Genomic DNA, 21,549 nt, shown 5'->3' on the forward strand with positions numbered 1-21,549 from the left:
ATCTAATACATCATTAATTACTTATATGTAAGTGTTCCCCATTTTCCACTCTCTATTTCTATATTGGAATTTTACAGTAAATCTAAAATAGTATTTTTTTTATAGGTTCCTTGTCTGGAATAAATTCAGTTTCTCTGAAATACAAATCTTTAACATTTCTCTGTTATAATATTTTCAAAAACCCTTTCAAACAAATTAAGAATTTTTTGTATTAAACATTCTTTAAGGTCTTTCACATTGGTTTTTTTATACTAAATACAAATGAATTTATAAATACGCTGTACAAGTATCTGAAATATGAAATAACAGTATATACAAGTTTTTCTTGGTTCTCATATGTAAGAAAGTTTCTTATTGGATAGGTACCAGATGATCTGAGAAATATTAGGGAAGAGATGCCCAAACAATAAAATAAATACAACTACGTGGGAGGATAGTGTCATTCAAAGATCTTTGACATCAAATCGATTCAAAACATTCTGAGACGTAAATGCAGAATCAACAACAAAGCTGTTCTAAGACAGTTGTAAGAAAGTTGTCTAGGTTGTAATTTTTAGATATATTTAAATAAAAAACTTTAGTAGTCTTTCTGAAACGGCATGACCAGGTGGTAAGAGTGCTCGACTTGCAGTCTGAGGGACGCGGGTTCAAATCCCCGTCACGTCAAACATACTCGCTTTTTCAGCTGTGGGGGCATTATAATGTTACAATCAATCCTACTGTTCGTTGTTAAGAGTAGCCTCAGAGTTGGCGATGGGTGAAGATAACTAGCTGCTTTTCCTCTAGTCTTGTGTGTTTTTTTTAATTTTGCGCAAGTGTACACGAAGACTGTCTGCACTAGCCATCCCTAATTTAGCAGTGTAAGACTAGAGGGAAGGCAGCCAGTCATCACCACTCACTGCCAAGTCTTGGGCTATTCTTTAACCAACGTATAGTGGGATTGGCCATCACATTATAAAGCCCCCACGGCTGAAAGAACGAGCATGTTTGATGTAACGGGGATTCGAACCCGCGACCCTCAGATTGCGAGCCGAGCACCTTAACCACCTGGTTATGCCGGGCCCCCTCTAGTCTTACACTGTTAAATTTAGGAACGGTTAGCGCGGACAGCCCTCGTGTAGCTTTGTGTGAAATTAAAAACAAACATTCTGAAATGTCAATGTTGATAATTATAATAAAATGAGCTATACCTTCAGAAAGCATTACTTTTACTCCATTTTTCGGCTTCTAGTTCTTTTGAAAAATATACGCATAAACATAAAGAAAACTATTGTAAGTGACGCACATTTAAAGGAAACATAACACACGTGTTTTCAGTAAATTAGCCGTCTAACGTCATATTGACGTTAAATAGAACAGTGTGGAAATTGAAATGTTGTTAGTTGCCTAGGTACATTACTGTGTACAAGTTTTAGGACAAACTCAAAAATTAAAAATCAATCTACTTTTAAAGAACAGTGGAAGGTAAATCACAGGTGAAACATAAATTTTATTAAACTTCATATTAAGTACAACAGAAACTCCATAGAAGTGATTGAGTTCAGTAAGCAGTTAATATTTCGTGTGTCCCTCTTTTCCTTTAATAACTGTAGACAGTCCTTCAAGCATTGTTGCAACAAGTTTAATTAAAGTATCCTTTGGGATTTTACTTCAAATGTCTATAATATAATTTCATAAAGTTTCTTTGGAAATAACTTTTGATTTGTCAAGTTTTTGATATATCAAATTCTCTGATTTTATCCATATGGTTGAGATCAAGGTTCTGGGGGCACCATTGTATTATTTGAATGATTCCAGCAGCTTCTCTCTTAGCTGACTAATTTCTGCATATTGCGGATTAATGTTTGGGGTCATTATCTTCTCGATGGTAAAATCTTTTACCAATAATACGAAAACCAATGGGTATACCATGACATATCAATATGGGATGGTACTTACACTGATCCATTTTCCCATCTATTTTGCAGATGCCTCCTGTCGCTTCAGCAGAAAAACAACCCAAACAATCATAATGCCTCCCTTATGCTTCCTGGCAGGTGCTATGCATTGAGGTATCTTTCACCTTTCTTTTGCCGGACGTACAACTTATGTTTTGAACCAAATATTTCAAACTTGGACTCTTCCGTCCATAATACCCTCCTCCAATAATCTACAGTCCAGATTTATACTTTTTAGTAAATTTCAGTTTCTTAACAATATTAGGAAATCAAAGTAAAGGTTTCTAAACTGCTACACGATCAAATTCTCTACGTTTTGGGGATGTGCTCAATAACAAAACTTAATATATAGTGTTAAACTATGTTTTTATCAAGGTTTATTTGTGGAGTGCTATTAAATGGATTTATTCTAGCATATACTGGTACCATATGCTAGCTTCTTTCAATATAGCTAAGACACTGCATGTGGTACTATGCCAGTTATTTCGGACTTTAAATTTGATCAGTATATTCATTTAAGCAGAAACGTTATGACATGCCTGTGGTATACAAGTATAAGGGAATTCTGAAGAATGATAAGCATTTTCACCCAAGCTCTTTCAATTGTCAATAGGGATTAGTAAAACCTTACTATAAAGTTAAAATGTACATTCTGTAATGGCATAAAAGAATTAGCACATAAAATGGAAAGAATTACAAAATATTCTCTTGTTTTAACACTTTAACACAGTATTGCATATAGATAAATTATTCTGTACAAATGAAGTATATTTACTATTATGAAACTAGATCTCTTTAACGTTCATTGGGTAAAACAAATTAAGATTAGAAAGTAAAATCTGTTTACATTGACTACAGAAGTGGGAGAAGTTTTTGCATCACGCAGTTTTTCACTCTTGGAACCATCGTCTGATTTGAGGACCGAATGCATATGGGTTAAAAAATGTGTTTCATAAATGATATAATAGTGTTTAATTATATATCGGCAGCTTTATAAACTGTCCAGCTATTAATTGCATTAGCCGTTTATTGACTATAAATAGAGGTTCTTACACTGAGATTCAGTTTAGAGGTCTATTTATTACAATGTGTGTTTAATGCTACCATCACCAAGAAAATTTCCTTAGCAGCTGATAATCATGTTCTGAAATGTGTGAGTTTGAATCGTCACTGTTACCTACAGATTTGAAAAATCATGGCAGGAAACTTCATAGGTATCTGTCACTATGTGCACAGTCAAATCTCGCCTTTGTTCAGTTGGTGTCCCAGTAAAATGTCCAAGAAACTCATTCTCATTACCAAGATGAGGAAGAAAAAGCTCAGCTGAGTCAAAGAGCATGTTGATTGGACTGAAGCCATTTGGAACAAAATAAACTTCTCGCACAAATAAAAGTTCAATTTGCATGGGTCTGATGTGAAGCACTTTGTACGGCGTAGATATAGAGAAGATGTTCATCCATCGTGCTTGAATGCAACTGCGAAATAGCCACAGAGTCAAGTCCTATGAAGATATATTTCTGGCCAGGGTGTGGAATATCTTCATTTTGCGAAAGGCATTATCAATGCCGAAAAGTACATCAAGATCCTCGCGTATGTTAAAGTCAACAGATCATTTTGGTGAAGCTGATCAGTGCACATTCCAGAACGATTTTGCTCCACATCACAGGGTTAAAAGAATTGGTAATATTCATGTACTGTATGTATTAGACGTGAACTAAAGAGGAACTTTCACTCTACGTTTATTTAAACGACATCTTAACTTTAATTTCATTACTTGAAGTGAAGGGAGAGAATCAGAACACTATGGTGGCCAGGCAGTACCTTAGATTTTAACCCTGCCGACAACTGCTGAAAGGTAGTAATAAAGTACAGGAGACGAGACCAAGAAGCACCTTAGAACTGCAGGAAGCCCTAATCAGCATGTAGCATTATGAGCTCCCCCTTGTCTATATTTATGAAGTCTTTTGTGCTCTCTATATCACGGCAATGTCAAGCAATGATCAAGTCCAGAGGAGGCATAACCAAAAATTAAAACAAGAAGCAGACTCTGGGACCACATTTTTGCCACTTACATTAGTGACATTTTCTTTAAAAATAAATTTTCTTACTCAGAAAATATTTTTGTATTTGCCAAGTATTTGTTGATTTTCTGCTGAAATACGTTTGTCACTGTTTGTTTGGTAATAAAGAACATTTTATATATATGCTTAAGTGACTGAAATACAAGTCAGTTTCCATTACATAATGTCCATATTAAGTGTACACTAGCTCTGACACTCTCACGATACACAGTCTCGTAAAAACCAAGAAACGTGTGAAAAACATTTGGTGATGCAACAATTAGTTCCGTATTTTTTATAACCTAATTAAGTTCATGTATATATAGTTAAATTGAACCAAGTTAATACAAATACACCAGATACGTTAGGGTAAATTGAAGGTTTATCTTTGTTTAGCCAGTAAAGCTGCTAGTCAGTGTCAATGTCAATTCTTGGTTGCTCGTTTCTAATGTATTATGCTCTTTTATATTTCCTGTTGAGAAATTATTTGGCTTTCGACAATAAGCAAATGGCTTTCTGGAATAGAATGTTTTTCCGAAAAGTATTTAGAAATTTTATCGACTTTCAGATTGGACATATCTTTCATATGCTCTGTGAATCTGTGTAGTAATTTCCAAGTAATGTGCACTCGATTTCATAAACAACATTTTTTGCGTTCCAGATGTCATTGATCCACGTTCTTTGGTTGAGTATTTCCGTTTCTTACATTGACTGTTAAGTATGAAGGTTGATTTTACGAATATTTCCTCGCACGTTTTGTCAAGTTTCTGTACTATTTTTATAGGTAGTTTAGACCGATGGATTACTGCTTTAAGATGGTGAGTATGCGATTCTGAAATCAATGTGGATTTACTAGATAAGGTTTTTGATTTCACGGTTATTATATTCCTCAAAGCATATTTGGAATTTTGAGTTATTGTTGCTGTTAGTGTGATGTTCATTATTAGAATTTGAATAGTTAATTATTAAAACTGAGTATTCACCATCTAGTAAACATCTGTAATGTCTCCCAGTGGTGTCCAAAGGGATGTTTTGGGTTAAAAGTGCTAGAGTTCTTTTGTATAAATAAAATATCTTTAGGTTGATTATCCACTTGTCGAAAATAGATATTATGAATGCTACTGGGTAACCCTCTTGTGGAACTATTAGGTATAAATAGACTCTTTTTTTCTTTTTTTTCCGCAGCAAATGTTTCAAATCCAATTTAACTGCCCCATCATAATTCCTATTTTGAAATGTTATGGATGGTGTAGGATAGCGTGACAAGACTGATTTCTTGCAATGTTTTTTTTTCTTTTTTATGATGCTTAGTTTTGTCCAATTTCCTTTGCACATATTAGTAAATATGTTGTTAACCCTAAATAAGATCAGATCAGATACGACAATTAAATCTACACACACACACACACACACACACACACACACACACACACACACACACACACACAATCAGGAGAAAGCAAATATATAGTGAATGAAGTTCTTTTATCAGCAAACGCAATTTTTAGAGAATTACCCTTGTAGCTTAACATAGTCTCGTGATAAGGGTGCTTGCAGTCTACGGTCCACGTGCTCGGATCCCGTCATCGAATATGCTCACCCTTTCAAGCGTGAGAGTGTTTTAAAATCACCGCTTTTCGTTGGTAAAAAATAACCCAAAAGTTGGAGGTGGATTTTATTGACTATCTGCTCTCCCTCTAGTTTGTCACTTCAGAATTAGAGAAAGCGAGCGCAGACAACTCTCAGGTAGTTTTGCGCGAAATTCGAAAACAAGCAAATAGGCGCTAGCTGTTCCTAATTTAGCAGCGTAAAACTAGAGGGAAGGCAGCTACTCATCACTATCCACCACCAACTCTTGGGCTCCTCTTTTACCTGGCTCGGCATGGCCAGGTGGTTAATTTGAGGTCGCGAGTTCGGATCCCCGTTACACCAAATATGCTCGCCCTTCCAGCTGTGGGGGTGTTATAATGTGATGGCTAACCCCACTATTCGTTGGTAAAAGAGTAGCATAAGAGTTGGTGGTGGGTGGTGATGACTAGCTGCCTTCCCTCTAGACTTACACTGCTATATTAGGGATGGCTAGCGCAGATAGCTCTCGTGTAGCTTTGCGCGAAATTCAAAACAAATAATCCTCTTACATTTATTAGTATGTGATAGGGATTCGATTCTGCGATCCTCAGCAAATAGGTTGTCTAAATAGAACAAGGGGGAAGAAATAAATATCGAACATGGCCTTTACAAATCCCCGATAAAGAGAACCGCAAGTAGGACAACATTAGTAAACTTCGAAGTTCTCTTCGAAAAGTTACTAATAATAACATCTGAAGTCTTACTTTTGAGGTTCACTTTAACTCCTACAATTTTGAGGTTCACTGTAACTAAATAATAACTGTAACTCTTAATTTCTCCTTACAATAAAATAAACACATTTTGATGTTTCCTCCCAGTAACTTAAATAATAACTCGGAATAACTAATTGTGTAAGGTTGTTTTAAAATATTAACGATAACTTTTGGGTTTTTTCTTATTATAGAGTAAGGTTGTCAACTCACGTGGTGTGATTGAAATAGACGAGGGTAACTTTTTATTGTGTGACATCTCTTAAGTGTTAGTTATGCTGATGTCTGGGGAAAGTTTTATATAAGCAACAAATCAGACTATATTTCGTGCAGTGTAATGTTTATGAGACCTTCAATTGTCAATTCATGAACACCTGCTGCGCTACCGCAAGAACGTCACAAAGTAACGCATAATTTCTCAGTGTTCTAGGTTAGTGTTTCATTTTTATAACCCCAAACACGTCGGTCTTTATTATTTTATTACACATAAATTTAGATTATTTCGTCTCTTGTTACTGTTTGGGGTACGCTTTCATATGTATCAAACGCTGAGTCGAGCATATTTAAGTGCTTCCCCATAATAACGATCTCATGAAGACAGGTATGTATATTTTCAATGACTCTACATCCTAGATAGTTATGAATGTGAGACCTGAAAGAACTGGGTATATACGAAGTGTAAAGTTTAAGTTTTACCGAACATAATAGTAAGGCAGTGTGCGCAGATGTCACTGAGTTATTACATATTAGGATGATAATTATAAACAGATCCAATGTAGTTACGGTGGCGGTCTTAGGAGGGGTGTGACTAGCTACCCTATTCCCCTAAATCCGCCACTGAGTTAGCTTCATAAACTTCTTTGTAATTATTTTAATATTAATATAGCGATATTTCCATGAGTATATAGGGATAGGTTTATGTTATTGATATACTAACTACATATATCACTATTCACATATGGGCTATCTGTGCTCTGCCCATTACGGGTACGAAATCAGGTTTCTAGCATTGTAAGTCCAGAGAATATACCGCTAGGGGGCTTACACGCAGGTGCATATTGTTTAATCCCTCAATATGAACATGCTTACAGCCATCTGTATATTGTGATGTCAGTCAGATATGAAAATACTTATATTTTTCTACATATCCATACTTTAATTAAATTTAGGACATTTGAATAATTACGCATTATTCGTATGTATTTACACTTGTTCCATGGTGGGTAAGCGGTGAGGACTTAAATCGCTACAATATGGGGTTTGATTCCACATGGTTAACACAGCGTAGATAGCCTATTGTGTAACTTTGCGTTAAAATAACAACTTTATTTATAATTGCCTTTGTTCGTATTTACCTGTTTACATTTCTTTATTGTTTCTTTCTGTTGTTTCTTATGTTCACACTTCCATAATTTATAATCATTCATGAATATACTGCTGTTTAACCTCTAAATTATTTCGTTTTTTTACCGTTCACCATCGAAGGTCCACATATTACATGCTATTGAATAATTTTTACGGTTTTGCATGTTACAACACTCGTAATGAAGAACTGACCAAAAGGGTGTGAAATTAGTGTACAGTGGTTATTACTTGCAAAATTTATGGTAATTTCTTTACTTGTTTGTATAATGGACTCTGTAACCAACTAAGCCATGGATCTACAAGTAAACTGGTGCGCGTGTAGTTTAGAAAAATGTTTAAGAAATCGATGGGATTCAAAGATTAATATTATCTTAATATCTCCACTTTTTGAACATACTGCCGAAACAGATCATTCAATATAAACAGTAATTTAAATAAACCTAGTACTCAAAGTGGTATAATTAGAAGAGAACCAATAAAAGTTTAGAGCTGTAAATTTCGTTGCTTAATAAAGACGAATGTTAACTGGTGTTAATGCACAGATTTGGAAAGAAACATTACTTGTTTATATAATATAACATATATTTGCGCCACCACTCTAAAATTTCTAATTAAACGTTCTTGTAAACATTCCAGCTTGCCTTTATGTTTCACTTCTGTTGATGGTATACTGAATGAAGTTCGCCGGCGCCCAAAAATATTCAACTTCGCATTTGCTCTTTATTCTATGTATTATATATGTTATAGATTAAGAAAAATTAGTATTTAAACAGTGATAAATATACCAGTGTTTTAATTTTTCTTGCTTTTCTCCAGTATCTAGTCAGTATAAATGTTTAAATGGACTAGTACAGTTGTTTTCAACTTTTAATCACCATAATATAAATAAAGCTTGTCTATTTTGTAAAACAAGTTAATAAAATATATATATATATATTATTTTCTTAATTTATTTAATTAATATATATATAATCAAAAGTTCTGACCTTCTTATTTGGAAGTATTTAACAGTGTTAAACAGGAAAACTTGATTGCATTTTATCTGATACGACACATGAGTTTGTAAAAACTATTAGTTTCATATATAAGGTATCTAGTTATAAAATCTATCGTTTCATAAAGTACCCCAGTGACACAACGACAAGACTGTGGACTTACAATACTGGAAACCAGTTTTTTATATCCGTTTTGTAATTTTGCACTTAATTTCAAACAAACAGATAAGGTCTAAAAGCAGAGAAGTGATAGAAGTAAATGATATTGTTTGTTAAAACTCAAAGTTGTGATATCTGATCAAAACATTTTACACGTACAAAAAGAGCCAAGTTATGATAAAGGGGATCAGCTGTATAAAGACGTGATATTAAATAAAGAGCCACATTGTGTAGAAGGATAAACCCTTTGAAGATAGAATGAAAATGTATGTAGGGTAAAGAACAAGCGAGTTGGCCTCTTTTTTTGTTTATATTGCACTGAATGAAAGGAACAGCATCAATATAAAAAGGGCAAAGTTACCGAACATACTATGAGCAGTGTCCAGACTTTAAAGTTAGACGTATTCCTGATACATATAGTGAATTTTCAGATTCCATTCTGTTACAACTTGTACCGTTATGTTATTCGTTTATTTGCATTAGTTTCAGTTTAATTCTTACATTTGCTGCTGTTGTTACTCTATTGTTTAAACTTGTAATACTGTACGTATAAATAACAGTTCATAGACTGTTTTGTCTGTCATTGTTCAGCCCATCTGATTTTTTTCTAATGTTGAATGAAAAGATAGACCTGAAATACTGTTTTTACACATCTGTTATTTCGAGCCGCAATGGAGAAATTAATTGAAATTTGGAAAAAAAAAAAATCCATCTTCAGTTAATTTGTTTTTATAGCATTTTTTGGGCCTAGTGGTTATAGAACTGTTAGAGAGTGGGACAATAGCATGCAGGTACAAAAACTTTGTAAATCAATTTAACCACGTCAACAGCTTTTGTAATGGGATTTTGATGAAGTCAAATTTATACATTACGAAGGATGGCGGTAGCAAGGTAAGTTGTGATAACAGACACACGGTTTGGTGGGATTTCTTTAATACATATAAAACTAAATAAAAATAGTTTTCATTCATTTCAAATACATACAGAAAGTGGCTGCAGATTTAGGCTACGAATATCACTACAATTACCAGATTGGGCTCTTGTTACTATATTTATTTTTTAAGTCTAATTCGTATGGCAACACATTTAAGTATTTGTTTATATAGATATTTTTTTTTCATCATGACATATATTTCCATATTGTGCTTAGTTCAAAACAACGACATTTAACAGGATCACATTTATATACTTCATTCAGATATATGAATCTTATATGGCTGTTTTCAGGAACTGATCTGTGGCTTTTATAGAATGTTTTGGCTTTCACTGGAGAAATGTGTTTTCAAGCCATAAGCTTGTTGGAAAAAATATTTGAGGAAGTCAAAGCTGAATGTGAAAGCTCCAAAGCTGATGGAGGTCACAACTGTAAATCTATATGGGAAAGTTAGTGAACTTGTGTGTTTCTACACACATACATTATTTATTCGTTAAGTATTTTCCCTTGTAAATTATTGTTTGAAATTCAATTGTGTTCATCAACAAATTCTGCATGTTTATATCGTGCAAATTATTTTTGAATTTTATCTTTATTTTTAATGTACTGATTAGAATTTATCCATTTTCTTAAATGTGTTGGTAGTATTGTATACACGAAAATTTGATTTTACTGAACGTTTCCTCGTGTCTTTCCTATTTTTATGTGAAAATATCTGGCTTGTAACTTGGTATAATTAAAAAATACTCTCCATTTGTTGCACCAGCGAATTATGATACTTAGCATTTCATGAACACTGGTGCCCCCCAGTGACTCAGCGGTGTGTCTGCGGACTTACAACGCTAAAAACCGGGTTTCGATACCCGTAGTGGACAGAGCACAGATAGCCCATTATGTAGCTTTGTGCTTAATTCAAAACATCAATGAAAAACATAAAAAATCATGAACACTGGCTGCTGCAACAAGTGTATCTCGTGATGCCAGACCGTGATATCGTTAGCGTATTACGAGACTAGACTACAATCTAAATTGGGGAATAGTATGCGTGTATCTCAAAACGGCTGGTATGGGTATTAACACTTTTATTAATAAAGCATTTTCTGGGTTTCTCGTCATCAAGGACTACTTCACCATGGGGAATGGTATATCGCTTAGAACTAGAATATAAAGTAACGGGCTGAATACTTACCTCTGTGGTACACCTGCTTTTAGCTGAAACGAATTTAATGTAACGTTATTAATTTTAACTTTGGCTGTTCCATCTATGATAGATTTAGATAGTTGGTTAGCTATGACAGTGTGTACTTATAATTAATTAGTTTGAACCATAGTTTCATACCAAATCGAAGGCTTGTTTGACGTACAGACATTTTGCCACTGTTGTATGTCTACGATTTAATGCTTGATAAGCTTACTCGATTAGTCTAAGTGGTCTGTGGTCTGTCTTTGTTTCCTTTATTATGTAATGCATTAGGATTTATCTCGGACAAATATCTGATTTAGTATGTTACATATTACGATTTCAAATATTTCAAATTTAAATATAAATTTATAAGTTAATTAAATGCCGATATGTATTAAGTTTGTGATATTTGTCAACAAATTTGATGTTGTAAGTAACGTTGACTGAAAGAATTTTTTTTTGTTACTCTTTTTATATACATTTTCTCCAAAATAAAGGGTGTTTATATTTTATTTCATTGATTGGTGTGCAAAACGTGTTCCAATTATGCTGTTTTTGGGATTTTAACGAATTTCTTAATTTGATTGTTGGTGTAATTGATTTCAAGTTCAAGGGTGAGGTTTCGAGTTCTCATAAATCAACTTTTCAGTTTTCTTCTTTTTTGAGTTAAATTTCTTTATTTCAGGGGTGATTTTTCCATGAATTAGGGTTCGAAGTGATTGTCTTACTAGGAACTGTGCTTTTAATGGCTTGTAGAATAGCGTCTGTAATTAGTGATGCGTGATAATCCATACCTGGCTTACTGGACGCATTTTTGAGAATATCTGTGATTCTTTTTATATAGTGTTATGAAATTTAGTTGTGATGGGGCAGGTATTATAAATTTTAAAGGAAATTGGGTCGTGGTCGCTGCCGAGATTGTTTAAAACTTGAAAGTTATAAGATTGTGAGATAAGAGGAAGAGAGATCTAATATGGTACCGTGCATTGTTTAGATTGTAGTGGGTGGAGCTATTATCATTACTGATGGTGTAAAGGTTATTATCATTGAAATAGTGATGAAGAATTCTTCTGTTTTTGTTTATTGATCTGCATTTAAATTCTGTGTGTTTGGAGTCTTGATCTCTCATAATTACAATGTTAGGATTATTGCGTATAACTGACTGTATGTAAGCCGTGTTGGGGAGACGTTCATGGCTAATATAGCGAATGTGTTGTGGTTAGTTAAGTGATTGTGAAACAGTGTGTGGTCATTGTTGCAAAGTGTGGGGTGTTGTGGAAGGGTTTATTTTAAATTTGTGTTGTAAGGTAAGACTATGTCTCGTTTTCCTTCTAATTTAGATGTATGTGTGATGTAGTAGTTGGGTGGATTAAATTTACTATTTTTATTGAGTAAAATCTTATTAAGACTTATAACGCCATCTTTAATAAAGTTACATAGTTTAAGTGGTTCGAATTTTTATGTGGCATAACCCACCTTGGATGTTAACATCAAGGAAACAAATAATTTGTGAAATAAATCACTGAAAATACTCACCCAAACTTTGTTTTCTTTAAATGCACTTGCTGATGTGGGCTGTATATTCCACAGAAGCTATGGGCGATGTTGTATATTCTTTCACTATTTTTTGTGTGTTTATATATTGTATTTGGGATATACATCTGTGTATAAAGGTGGCCCTCCCTTAGGTGCTCAATTGTGTATGGGGGGGGAGGCGAGTGATTTAGTCAGTATTACTCTCTGATATTTCTATCACATTTGTGATATTTCCCAACAAGATTGATACACACAGTTTTCTTTAACACCAATATATTTTAATACAATTTATAACAACTGTGATTACGAGTACTTATTACAAGTAATGATTTACATACAAACATTTTTACAAGCTCGCAAACAGTAGTCTTCTGTCTAGTCTGAATATTTTATCGACGGTTCACTAAGAGCGTATTAATTCTAACTTATATCCAGAAGTTTAACAAGCTTACAAGCAATATTAAGTTATCTATTCGATCTAGAACTGAATACCTTATCGAATGTTCACGAGATGCAAATTACTTTTACGTTGATACATAGATACACTTTACTTGACAGGAATGCTAGTTAACTCCATTCTTCGCACGAGTTTTTTTCCCGATGGCAATATAATGTACACATAGAACTACTAATGTCTAAAGTTTGTAATGTTCAAAATATATAAACGTTTCTGGTCAAATATCTGTAGTTTTTAGGTTAAATAGTGTTTGTCACAATTATAGCTTCCAAAGTTATATATAGTATACTGACTGTAGCGACCAAACAATACTCTTAAACCTTTTCTCGACGCGTCGATTTAAAATCTTCAGTTGAAGTTTTAGAAAGCTCAGTTAGCCTAACAATATTCGAAGATACGTCAGATTTTTCATAAAACGTACGTTTTTGCTCTCGATAATCTTTTACAAATTTAAAGAACAGGCGGTACTTGCGTAATACATATTGAACAATATAAGGCATGGCCAGATGGTTAGGACGCTGGACTCATAATTTGAGGGTAGCGGGTTCGAATCTCCGTTACACCAAACATGCTCGCCCTTTCAGCCGTGATGGCATTATAATGCAACGTTCAATCTCACTATTCGTTGGTGAATAGTAGCCCAAGAGATGACGGTAGATGGTGATGACTGGGTGCTTTCCCTCAAGTCTTAACACTGCTAAATTAGGGACGGCTAGCTCAGACAGCACTCGTGTAGCTTTGCGCAAATTTAAAAAAACAAAACAAAAATATGTTTTTAAATCTATGTATATATATATATACATATTAAAATAATACTTGCTCTCTGTAAGGATTATTAGAAGCGACTTAAAACCTGCGATAAAAGTATATTCACGTACGACGCTGACGCACCTGGTGAAATTCTGTCATGTTGAACCTTCACACAAGATTTTCTTTGGTTACAGTAGTACAAAAGGTGTTTTCTCTAGTAAATATTAGTGAACGATTGTCGAAATAGGAACCCAGCTGATTCTCAGACGGTAAATTCAATGTATTATTGATATGATTGTAAATGAGTAAAGCTGGGCTACTAATACATGAATGAAACAAAACAATATCCGTTATAATCTATACTTTTGATGAATAGATAAAAATGAATGGATAAATAGTTTGATTTAAAGAAATACTACTATATTAACTACACCAGTCTTGTTTGTTTATTTTGGATTTTGCGCAAAGCTACACGAGGGTTATCTGCTCCAGCTGTCCCAGTTTAGCAGTGTAAGACTATAGGAAAGGTAGCTGGTCCTCACTACCCATCGCCTCCTCTTGGACTACTCTTTTACCAACGAATAGTGGGATTGACTGAACATTATAACGCCCCCATGGTTGAAAGAGCGAAGATGTTTATGTGAGGACATTCAAACCCTCGATCCCAAATTATGAGTCGAGCGCCCTAACTATCTCACCATGTCGGACCATGCTAGTCTTTCAAATGCACTTTTCATTCTTATATATATGGCCAGGTGGGTTAAGGCGTTCGACTCTTAATCCGACGGTCACGGGTTCGAATCCCGGTCGTACCAAACATGCTCGCCTTTTCAGCCGTGGGGGCGTTATAATGTGACGGTCAATCCCACAATTCGTTGGTAAAAGAGTAGCCCAAGAGTTGGCGGTGGGTGGTGATAACTGGGTGCCTTTCCTCTAGTCCTATACTGCAAAATTAGGGACGGTTGGCGCAGATAGCCCTCGAGTAGTTTTGCGCGAAATTCAAAAAAAGCAAACAAACAAAACAAATATATATATATTGTCATGCACAAATACACGATGTATATATTTCTTTTTTATTTTACAAATGTATAAATCGTTGTTTCTGGTAAAAAGGATGGTTTTATTATCATGTTAAGTGCATATAATTTTAATCGTTTTTAAAGGTTAATAACAACTGTAACCAGACCCGGCTATGGACCGTGAATGGTAGAACGTTTTCAGATGTTGTGAGATAAAATGCCCAATACTTAACCCCTATCTGATTTTACTTGAAAGTTGTTTTGTTGCTCATCTGAAGTTTGGGGAGGGGGCTATGTCTCATAGACAGAATATCCCCGACACTTGTGAGAGCTATGACTGCAAACATTTTCCGTTAACAATTACACCTTTTCAACTCTCTTCTCAAATGATATAATTTTGAATTTTCCTCTTTTACGGGTGTATTATACCGACACAAAAATGAATTTATTTGACTTGGATTTGTTTTGCTAAGTATAATAACTACGAATTTTGTTGTGAGTGACAACTTTTGAGTTTCACTTTCAGTATTTTGGTTTTGCTTTCTCTATTTTTCATAATTGTCATATAGTAATGACTTTTCGCTTGAAATCTACAGAATTAAATAAAAGTAAGTTGCATTTATACATTAGCGAGCAGCCCAAGAGTAGACGGTGGGTGATGGTGACTAACTGCCTTCCATATAGTCTTTCATTGATAAATTAGGGACACTAGCGCAGATAGCTCCATAGTAGCTTTGGGCGAAATTCAAACCAAACCAATTCATGTATTTGTAATGGCAGATTTAAGGTTGTGTGGGCCAAGACGCTAATAATTTTTGTAAGCCCTACATCTCATGTAATTGTAGCTCGAATAAAATTATCAAGGAGTCTCCATTAAGACCATGGACCCTGACGCTGAACCCCCTCTAGCCCCTACCTAATTACGCCACTGTATATTTGCATAAAGACTCTAGTGTCTGTTTGTTTGTTTGTTTGTTTTGGAATTTCGCACAAAGCTACTCGAGGGCTATCTGTGCTAGCCGTCCCTAATTTAGCAGTGTAAGACTAGAGGGAAGGCAGCTAGTCATCACCACCCACCGCCAACTCTTGGGCTACTCTTTTACCAACGAATTGTGGGATTGACCGTCACATTATACACCCCCACGGCTGGGAGGGCGAGCATGTTTAGCGCGACGCGGGCGCGAACCCGCGACCCTCGGATTGCGAAGCGCACGCCTTAACGCGCTAGGCCATGCCAGGCCTGACTCTAGTGTCAATTACCTACATTATGTAAATAATTCTTTTCCGTTTCTATTCTCACACTATTTTTATATTATTGTTACTATACTATAAAATTTGCTGTCATTCGTGATTGTTAGAAGTTCGAGTGTTTTAAAGAATTTATTGAGTGATAATGATGTACGTATAATCATTACTTTGGCATTATTTTTGTTTTGTTTTCATTATTTAAAAATACATGATTTACGTTGAAATATTAACATTTTCAGGACAAAACATAATAATTCCGTTTATGTAGTCGTTTTACGGATAGAATTACGAAGAATTTCGACGGAATCAACAGGTGGCGCCACTATTGCAGGAGATAATGAGGTGACCAAGCATCATGGTTCAGAATAATGGCAATGATTTTGAAGAACTAGAACTTGAGGCACATCACGATTTATTGAATGATGTAAGTTGTTGACTTTAAAAATTCAGTGTAATATTTTTATTCGGCTCCATTTCTCCACACCTACCCGTAGCTATGCCGTCTTTTACTTCTCCACACCTACCCTGAAGCTATGCCGTCTTTCTTCTCCACACCTACCCTGTCACTATAATTTATTTTATTTTTCCGCACCCACCCTGCCCCCCAGTGGCTCAGCGGTATGCTTGCGGACTTACAATGCTAAAAACTGGGTTTCGATACCCGTGATGGGTATAGCAAAGATACCCTATTCTGTAGCTTTGTGCTTAATTTAAAACAACATTCACACCCACCCTGTAGCTATGCATCTTTCATGTCTACATATTTACTCTGTAGTTATACCATCTTTCGTTTCTCCACACATACCCTGTAATTATGATATCTTTCAAGTCTACACATTTACTCTGTAACTATACCATCTTTCAAGTCTACACATTTACCTTGTAGCTACAGCCATGTGAAAAAGTTAAGACACCCTATGAAAGCCTGTGTATTTTGTAACATTTTTGATATATAGATATGTAATCTCAATTTTAACAATACTCAGAGATTATAGGAATATAACTAAAACTGAAGAAAAGACTTTTCAAGATCTTCTGTAAATGTAATTCTATAAAAATGCATATTCTAACTGAGGAAAAAGTTAGGACACCCCACATTTATTCCCACTTAAAATGGCTCAACTCACACACAGGTGTATCACACCAGGTGTACATGATTAGAAGATCGTTACTCAGCACTTTGAATGAGGCCTGCCCTATTTAAACCTCGAACATTTAGTTTGGTGTTATCCTGACTGTTGAAGTGAGAGTGAGCACCATGGTGAGAGCAAAAGAGCTGTCTGAGGCCTTCAGAAAGAAAATTGTAGCAGCTTATGAGTCTGGTAATGGATTTATAAAGATCCCAAAATATTTTGAAATCAGCCATTCCACTGTCTGGAAAATAGTCAACAAGTGGAGGGCTTTCGAAACAACTGCCAACATGCCCAGGTCTGGTCGTCCAAGCAAGTTCACCCAGAGAGCAGACTGCAAGATGCTAAAAGAGGTCTCCAAACATCCTAACATGTCATCATAGGACCTACAGCAGGCTCTAGCTACTGTTGATGTGAAAGTGGATGCCTCTACAATCAGAAAAAGACTGCACAAGTTTAACTTGCATGGGAGGTGTGCAAGGAGGAAATCTTTGCTCTCCAAGAGAAACATCAAGACCTGACTGAAGTTTGCCAGAGAAAATGTAGACAAAGACCAGGGCTTCTGGAATAATGTTCTTTGGACAGATGAGTCCAAAATTGAATTATTTGGACGCCAGAACAGAGGACATGTTTAGCGTAAACCAAATATAGCATTTCAGGAAAAGTACCTCATACCAACTGTGAAGCGTGGAGGTGGAAGTGTCATGGTTTGGGGCTGCTTTGCTGCAGCAGGACCTGGACAATTCACAATCATAGAATCCACCATGAATTCTACTGTGTATCAGAGGGTGCTTGAAGAACATGTGAGTCCATCTGTAAGAAAATTAAAGCTGAAGCAGAACTGGACCCTGCAACACGACAATGACCCAAAACATATTAGTAAATCCACCAAGGACAGACTGAAAACTCCGAGTCAAAGCCCAGCTCTTAATCCCATTAAGATGTTGTGGGGTGACTTGAAACGGGCTGTACATGCAAGAAACCCTCAAACATCTCACAGCTGAAAGAATTCTGCATTGAGGAATGGAGCAAACTTTCTTCAGACCGATATCAGAGACTGGTAGATGGCTACAAGAAGCGTCTCACTGCAGTTATTTCAGCCAAAGGGGTAACACTAGCTATTAGGGGTAGGGTGTCCTAACTTTTACCTCGGTTAGAACATGCATTTTTGTACAATTACATTTACAGAAGATCTTGAAAAGTCTTTTCTTTAGTTTTAATTTGGTTATATTCCTATAATATCTCAGTATTGTTAAAATTGAGATTAAATATCTATATATCCAAAAATGTTACGAAAATACACAGGCTTTCATAGGGTGTCCTAACTTTTTCACATGACTGTATACCATCTTTTGTATCTCCACACTCACTCTGTAATTCTGTCTGTCTGTTATTATTATTGATTTTATTTCATTGTTTCTAGTTTGTATACATTTATTTTATTAATTATCACTTTGATTCGTTCGCTTTTATTTTGATGATTTATATATTTAAATCAGTATGTGAGAAATAAATAAAGCTTTAGTAGAAAGACGGAAATATATATTCCGGTGACCGGAGGACATGCCATTATCGGAATAAAATAGATGACTGATGTGAAGGGTAACATACGATTCTAAAAAATTACATTTATTTATTATATTCAAAAGGTTTAGTACCAATAATTTAAATACGTGTTTGAGATTATGTAGGCTTTTTGTTTCAAATAATTTTTCTCTCTCTCCTTTAACAGACCGGATGTGGTCTCGGTCTTAATGTTCTCGGAGTATGAATCTGAAGGTTTATGATTCGATGCTAATTCTCGCTGAAATGCACTCTACTCTTTGGAGCCGTGGTTATTCTATAAGAATTTGTTTTAAGAGTTAAGCCACATTGGAGTATCTGCTGTGTCCATCACGAAGAATCGAATCTCGGATCTTAGCGTTGCAATTTCGCAGACTTACCTCTGTCACACCACGGGGAATAATAGCAACAATGAAAATCCATTATGACAAGAGCAGCGTTTTACGACCTCAATCTTACCTCTGACGAGGGCCCGGCATGGCCAAGTGGTTAAGGCACTCAACTCGTAATCTGAGGTTCGTGGGTTCGAATCACCGTCATACCAAACATGCTCGACCTTTCAGCCGTGGGAGCGTTATAATGTGACTTCAATCCCACTATTCGTTGAGATGATGACTAACTGCCTTCCTTCTAGTCTTACACAGCTAAATTATGGAGGGCTAGTGCAGATAGCCCTCGTGTAGCTTTTCGCGAAATTCAAAACAAAAACAAATCTTACTTCTGAGCCGCCGGGGATATTGTAAGAGGAACATGGTTAACAAGTACTGCAGTTGTGATTAATATTGTTATGGGTGTAAAGCAGGTGAGCGATTTATCATTTATTACTCTTATAAAATATCCATACGTCAGACAATAACTTGGCTTCCTTATTTACCTACTGGTTTTCTCTCGAAGAGTATTCCATACGTCACACAGTAACATGCCTTATTAATATAATACAATTTTTTAGCGCGTGTCACATGCTAGGAAACGATTTTTCTCCTGAATTCAGTAGTTTGTCTTCTTTCGCAATGTATTACACTCGCTAGATAATAGCTTACCCTGATCTAACCAGTGTTGTCCTTTAGATTGTTTCCTCAACACAGTCAATAGCTTGCCTTCTTAATTCAGAGCTTTTGTTTCAAAATTAAACCACAGCTATTTGTTCTAGATGTGCGATCTTCATAAAAATTTTCTTTGGATAAAAATTATTCTTATCTTTATTACACGTTATGTATGGAATCATAATGTCGTATTTTGGAAAATTAATACTTGTGGTTGTAAGAAATCAGTGGTATGGATAATACTGTACATTATAGTAGATCGGTAACAAAAACATCATTGAAATAACATGGCAATACTCCCGAACAACATACACACACAGTGTGTGTATGTTTTATATAATTTTATTTCTATAGAATTTTTTTTTTATTTTCGGTGTAAGATGTTTATAAATCATTGTTTGTCTACCTGTTATTATATTTTATAATATTATAGTACTCAGGTGTCTCATAGACTTGCATGTAAAATCACAAGAGTGCTGAGGAAATTTCTGTAGGCATATATCCAAAACGTTTAACCTGGGTGCTCATAAAACGAGGATTTCAAATATTTTCACTTCATCGATATTTCAGAATCTACAATTACAACCAACAGTCAAAGCCAACCAAAGACTTCCTGTGATGTTACCTGATAATCTCAGTTGTCCAAGTTCTGTATCTAGCAAGTCGTACGTGGTCTGCTGCGATCAGCTAGATAAATCAAATATGACATGATATCCGATCAGTTTCTCTTTAATAGGTGTTGCATGGTAACTCAGAAAGTAATGGTGACAATACACTTTAAGAATTGGTTTGTCAACAAACCAGATGTCATAACTGTGTACTAATTCAACAGTTATGATAACCTAAAAGTTACTACACAATACTTTGTAGGCATCTTACCATAAAATTTTGTTCAATAGCTCAGAAATAAAGAAAAAACACTTCATTTCAGTCGTTCATTTTTCAATCAACTGACTATTCTAACTGCACTAGATTTGCCTCTATACAGTCATTACATCAAACACTTCTTTTATGTTACAACCATGATTAAATGATGGTACGAGATTCCCTACCAGTGTACGGCTGAGTCACTCATATTTTCAGTGAAAGCCCTGAACTTTATCTACACTGGCCCCTCAACACTTTTCTTGGCCATGGATGACTTTAACAAGCACCTGGAGATGATTGGGCCAGTCAATAAAATCTGAGGAGCTTCATACAGACCACCCTAGTTGGTTTCTGCATAACCAGCGTGATTATAACCACCATGAACCATCTTTGCCACTTTACGATCCAGCATGTGGAAGATAACAAACTGTAACAGCAGCAAGGTTTTTACCTAGCTGCTTATCATCCACTCAGTCCCGATGACGTATTAAGAACACGAGCGTGTCTCTCATCATAACTGGCAAGGAGAAAGCTGCTCCTAGTCCTTGTTGCATTCTCAGATTATGTTCTTACCCCAGTTGCTTTCTTGTGTCTACTGGAAGCTTTATATGGGCTTTCAAAGTACGTTACCATGACTACGGTTTACAAACTTTACAATAACTGCAGAATCTAATGGAAAAAGAAGTATGGAGAAAACAAAGTGAATAAAAACAAGTCATTTGATCAAAATGTGATCAAAAGTGAACAAAAATGTTACTTAACGTTATCCGTGGTATTTAGGCACACTGATCTACAAAAGTATTTGTAGTATCTAAGGTTCTGGAAAAGTTTTCTTGAGATCAAAAAGGCGTAGTCAGCAAAGAAAAAGCAAGCAAACACAAGTATACAAACAAAACAGTCTTCACTTAAACTTGAATATTGCTTGAGTTGTAGTTAATACATCAGTGTTAGTTGTATAACTTCT

At 35.3% G+C, this 21,549-nt stretch overlaps 1 protein-coding gene across 5 annotated transcripts in view; it reads left to right on the top strand.

Annotated features, from left to right (window-relative positions):
* Positions 1 to 21,549, top strand: part of stet (rhomboid serine protease stem cell tumor) — a 144,598-nt gene that overhangs the window by 17,987 nt on the left and 105,062 nt on the right. For 3 of the 5 annotated variants that reach the window (XM_076453964.1, XM_076453961.1, XM_076453960.1), the window contains exon 2: positions 16,222 to 16,406. The exons of 1 other annotated variant lie outside the window; for it this stretch is intronic. In XM_076453964.1, the coding sequence (XP_076310079.1) occupies positions 16,338 to 16,406 (69 nt within the window). In that variant the 5' untranslated portion in view covers positions 16,222 to 16,337. The remainder of the gene's footprint in view (positions 1 to 16,221; positions 16,407 to 21,549) is intronic. One more of the 5 variants, XM_076453962.1, reaches the window with a different exon arrangement.

Source organism: Tachypleus tridentatus, chromosome 9 (genome assembly GCF_004210375.1).
Source record: "Tachypleus tridentatus isolate NWPU-2018 chromosome 9, ASM421037v1, whole genome shotgun sequence".
In the NCBI taxonomy this organism is placed as follows: Eukaryota; Metazoa; Arthropoda; class Merostomata; order Xiphosura; family Limulidae; genus Tachypleus; species Tachypleus tridentatus.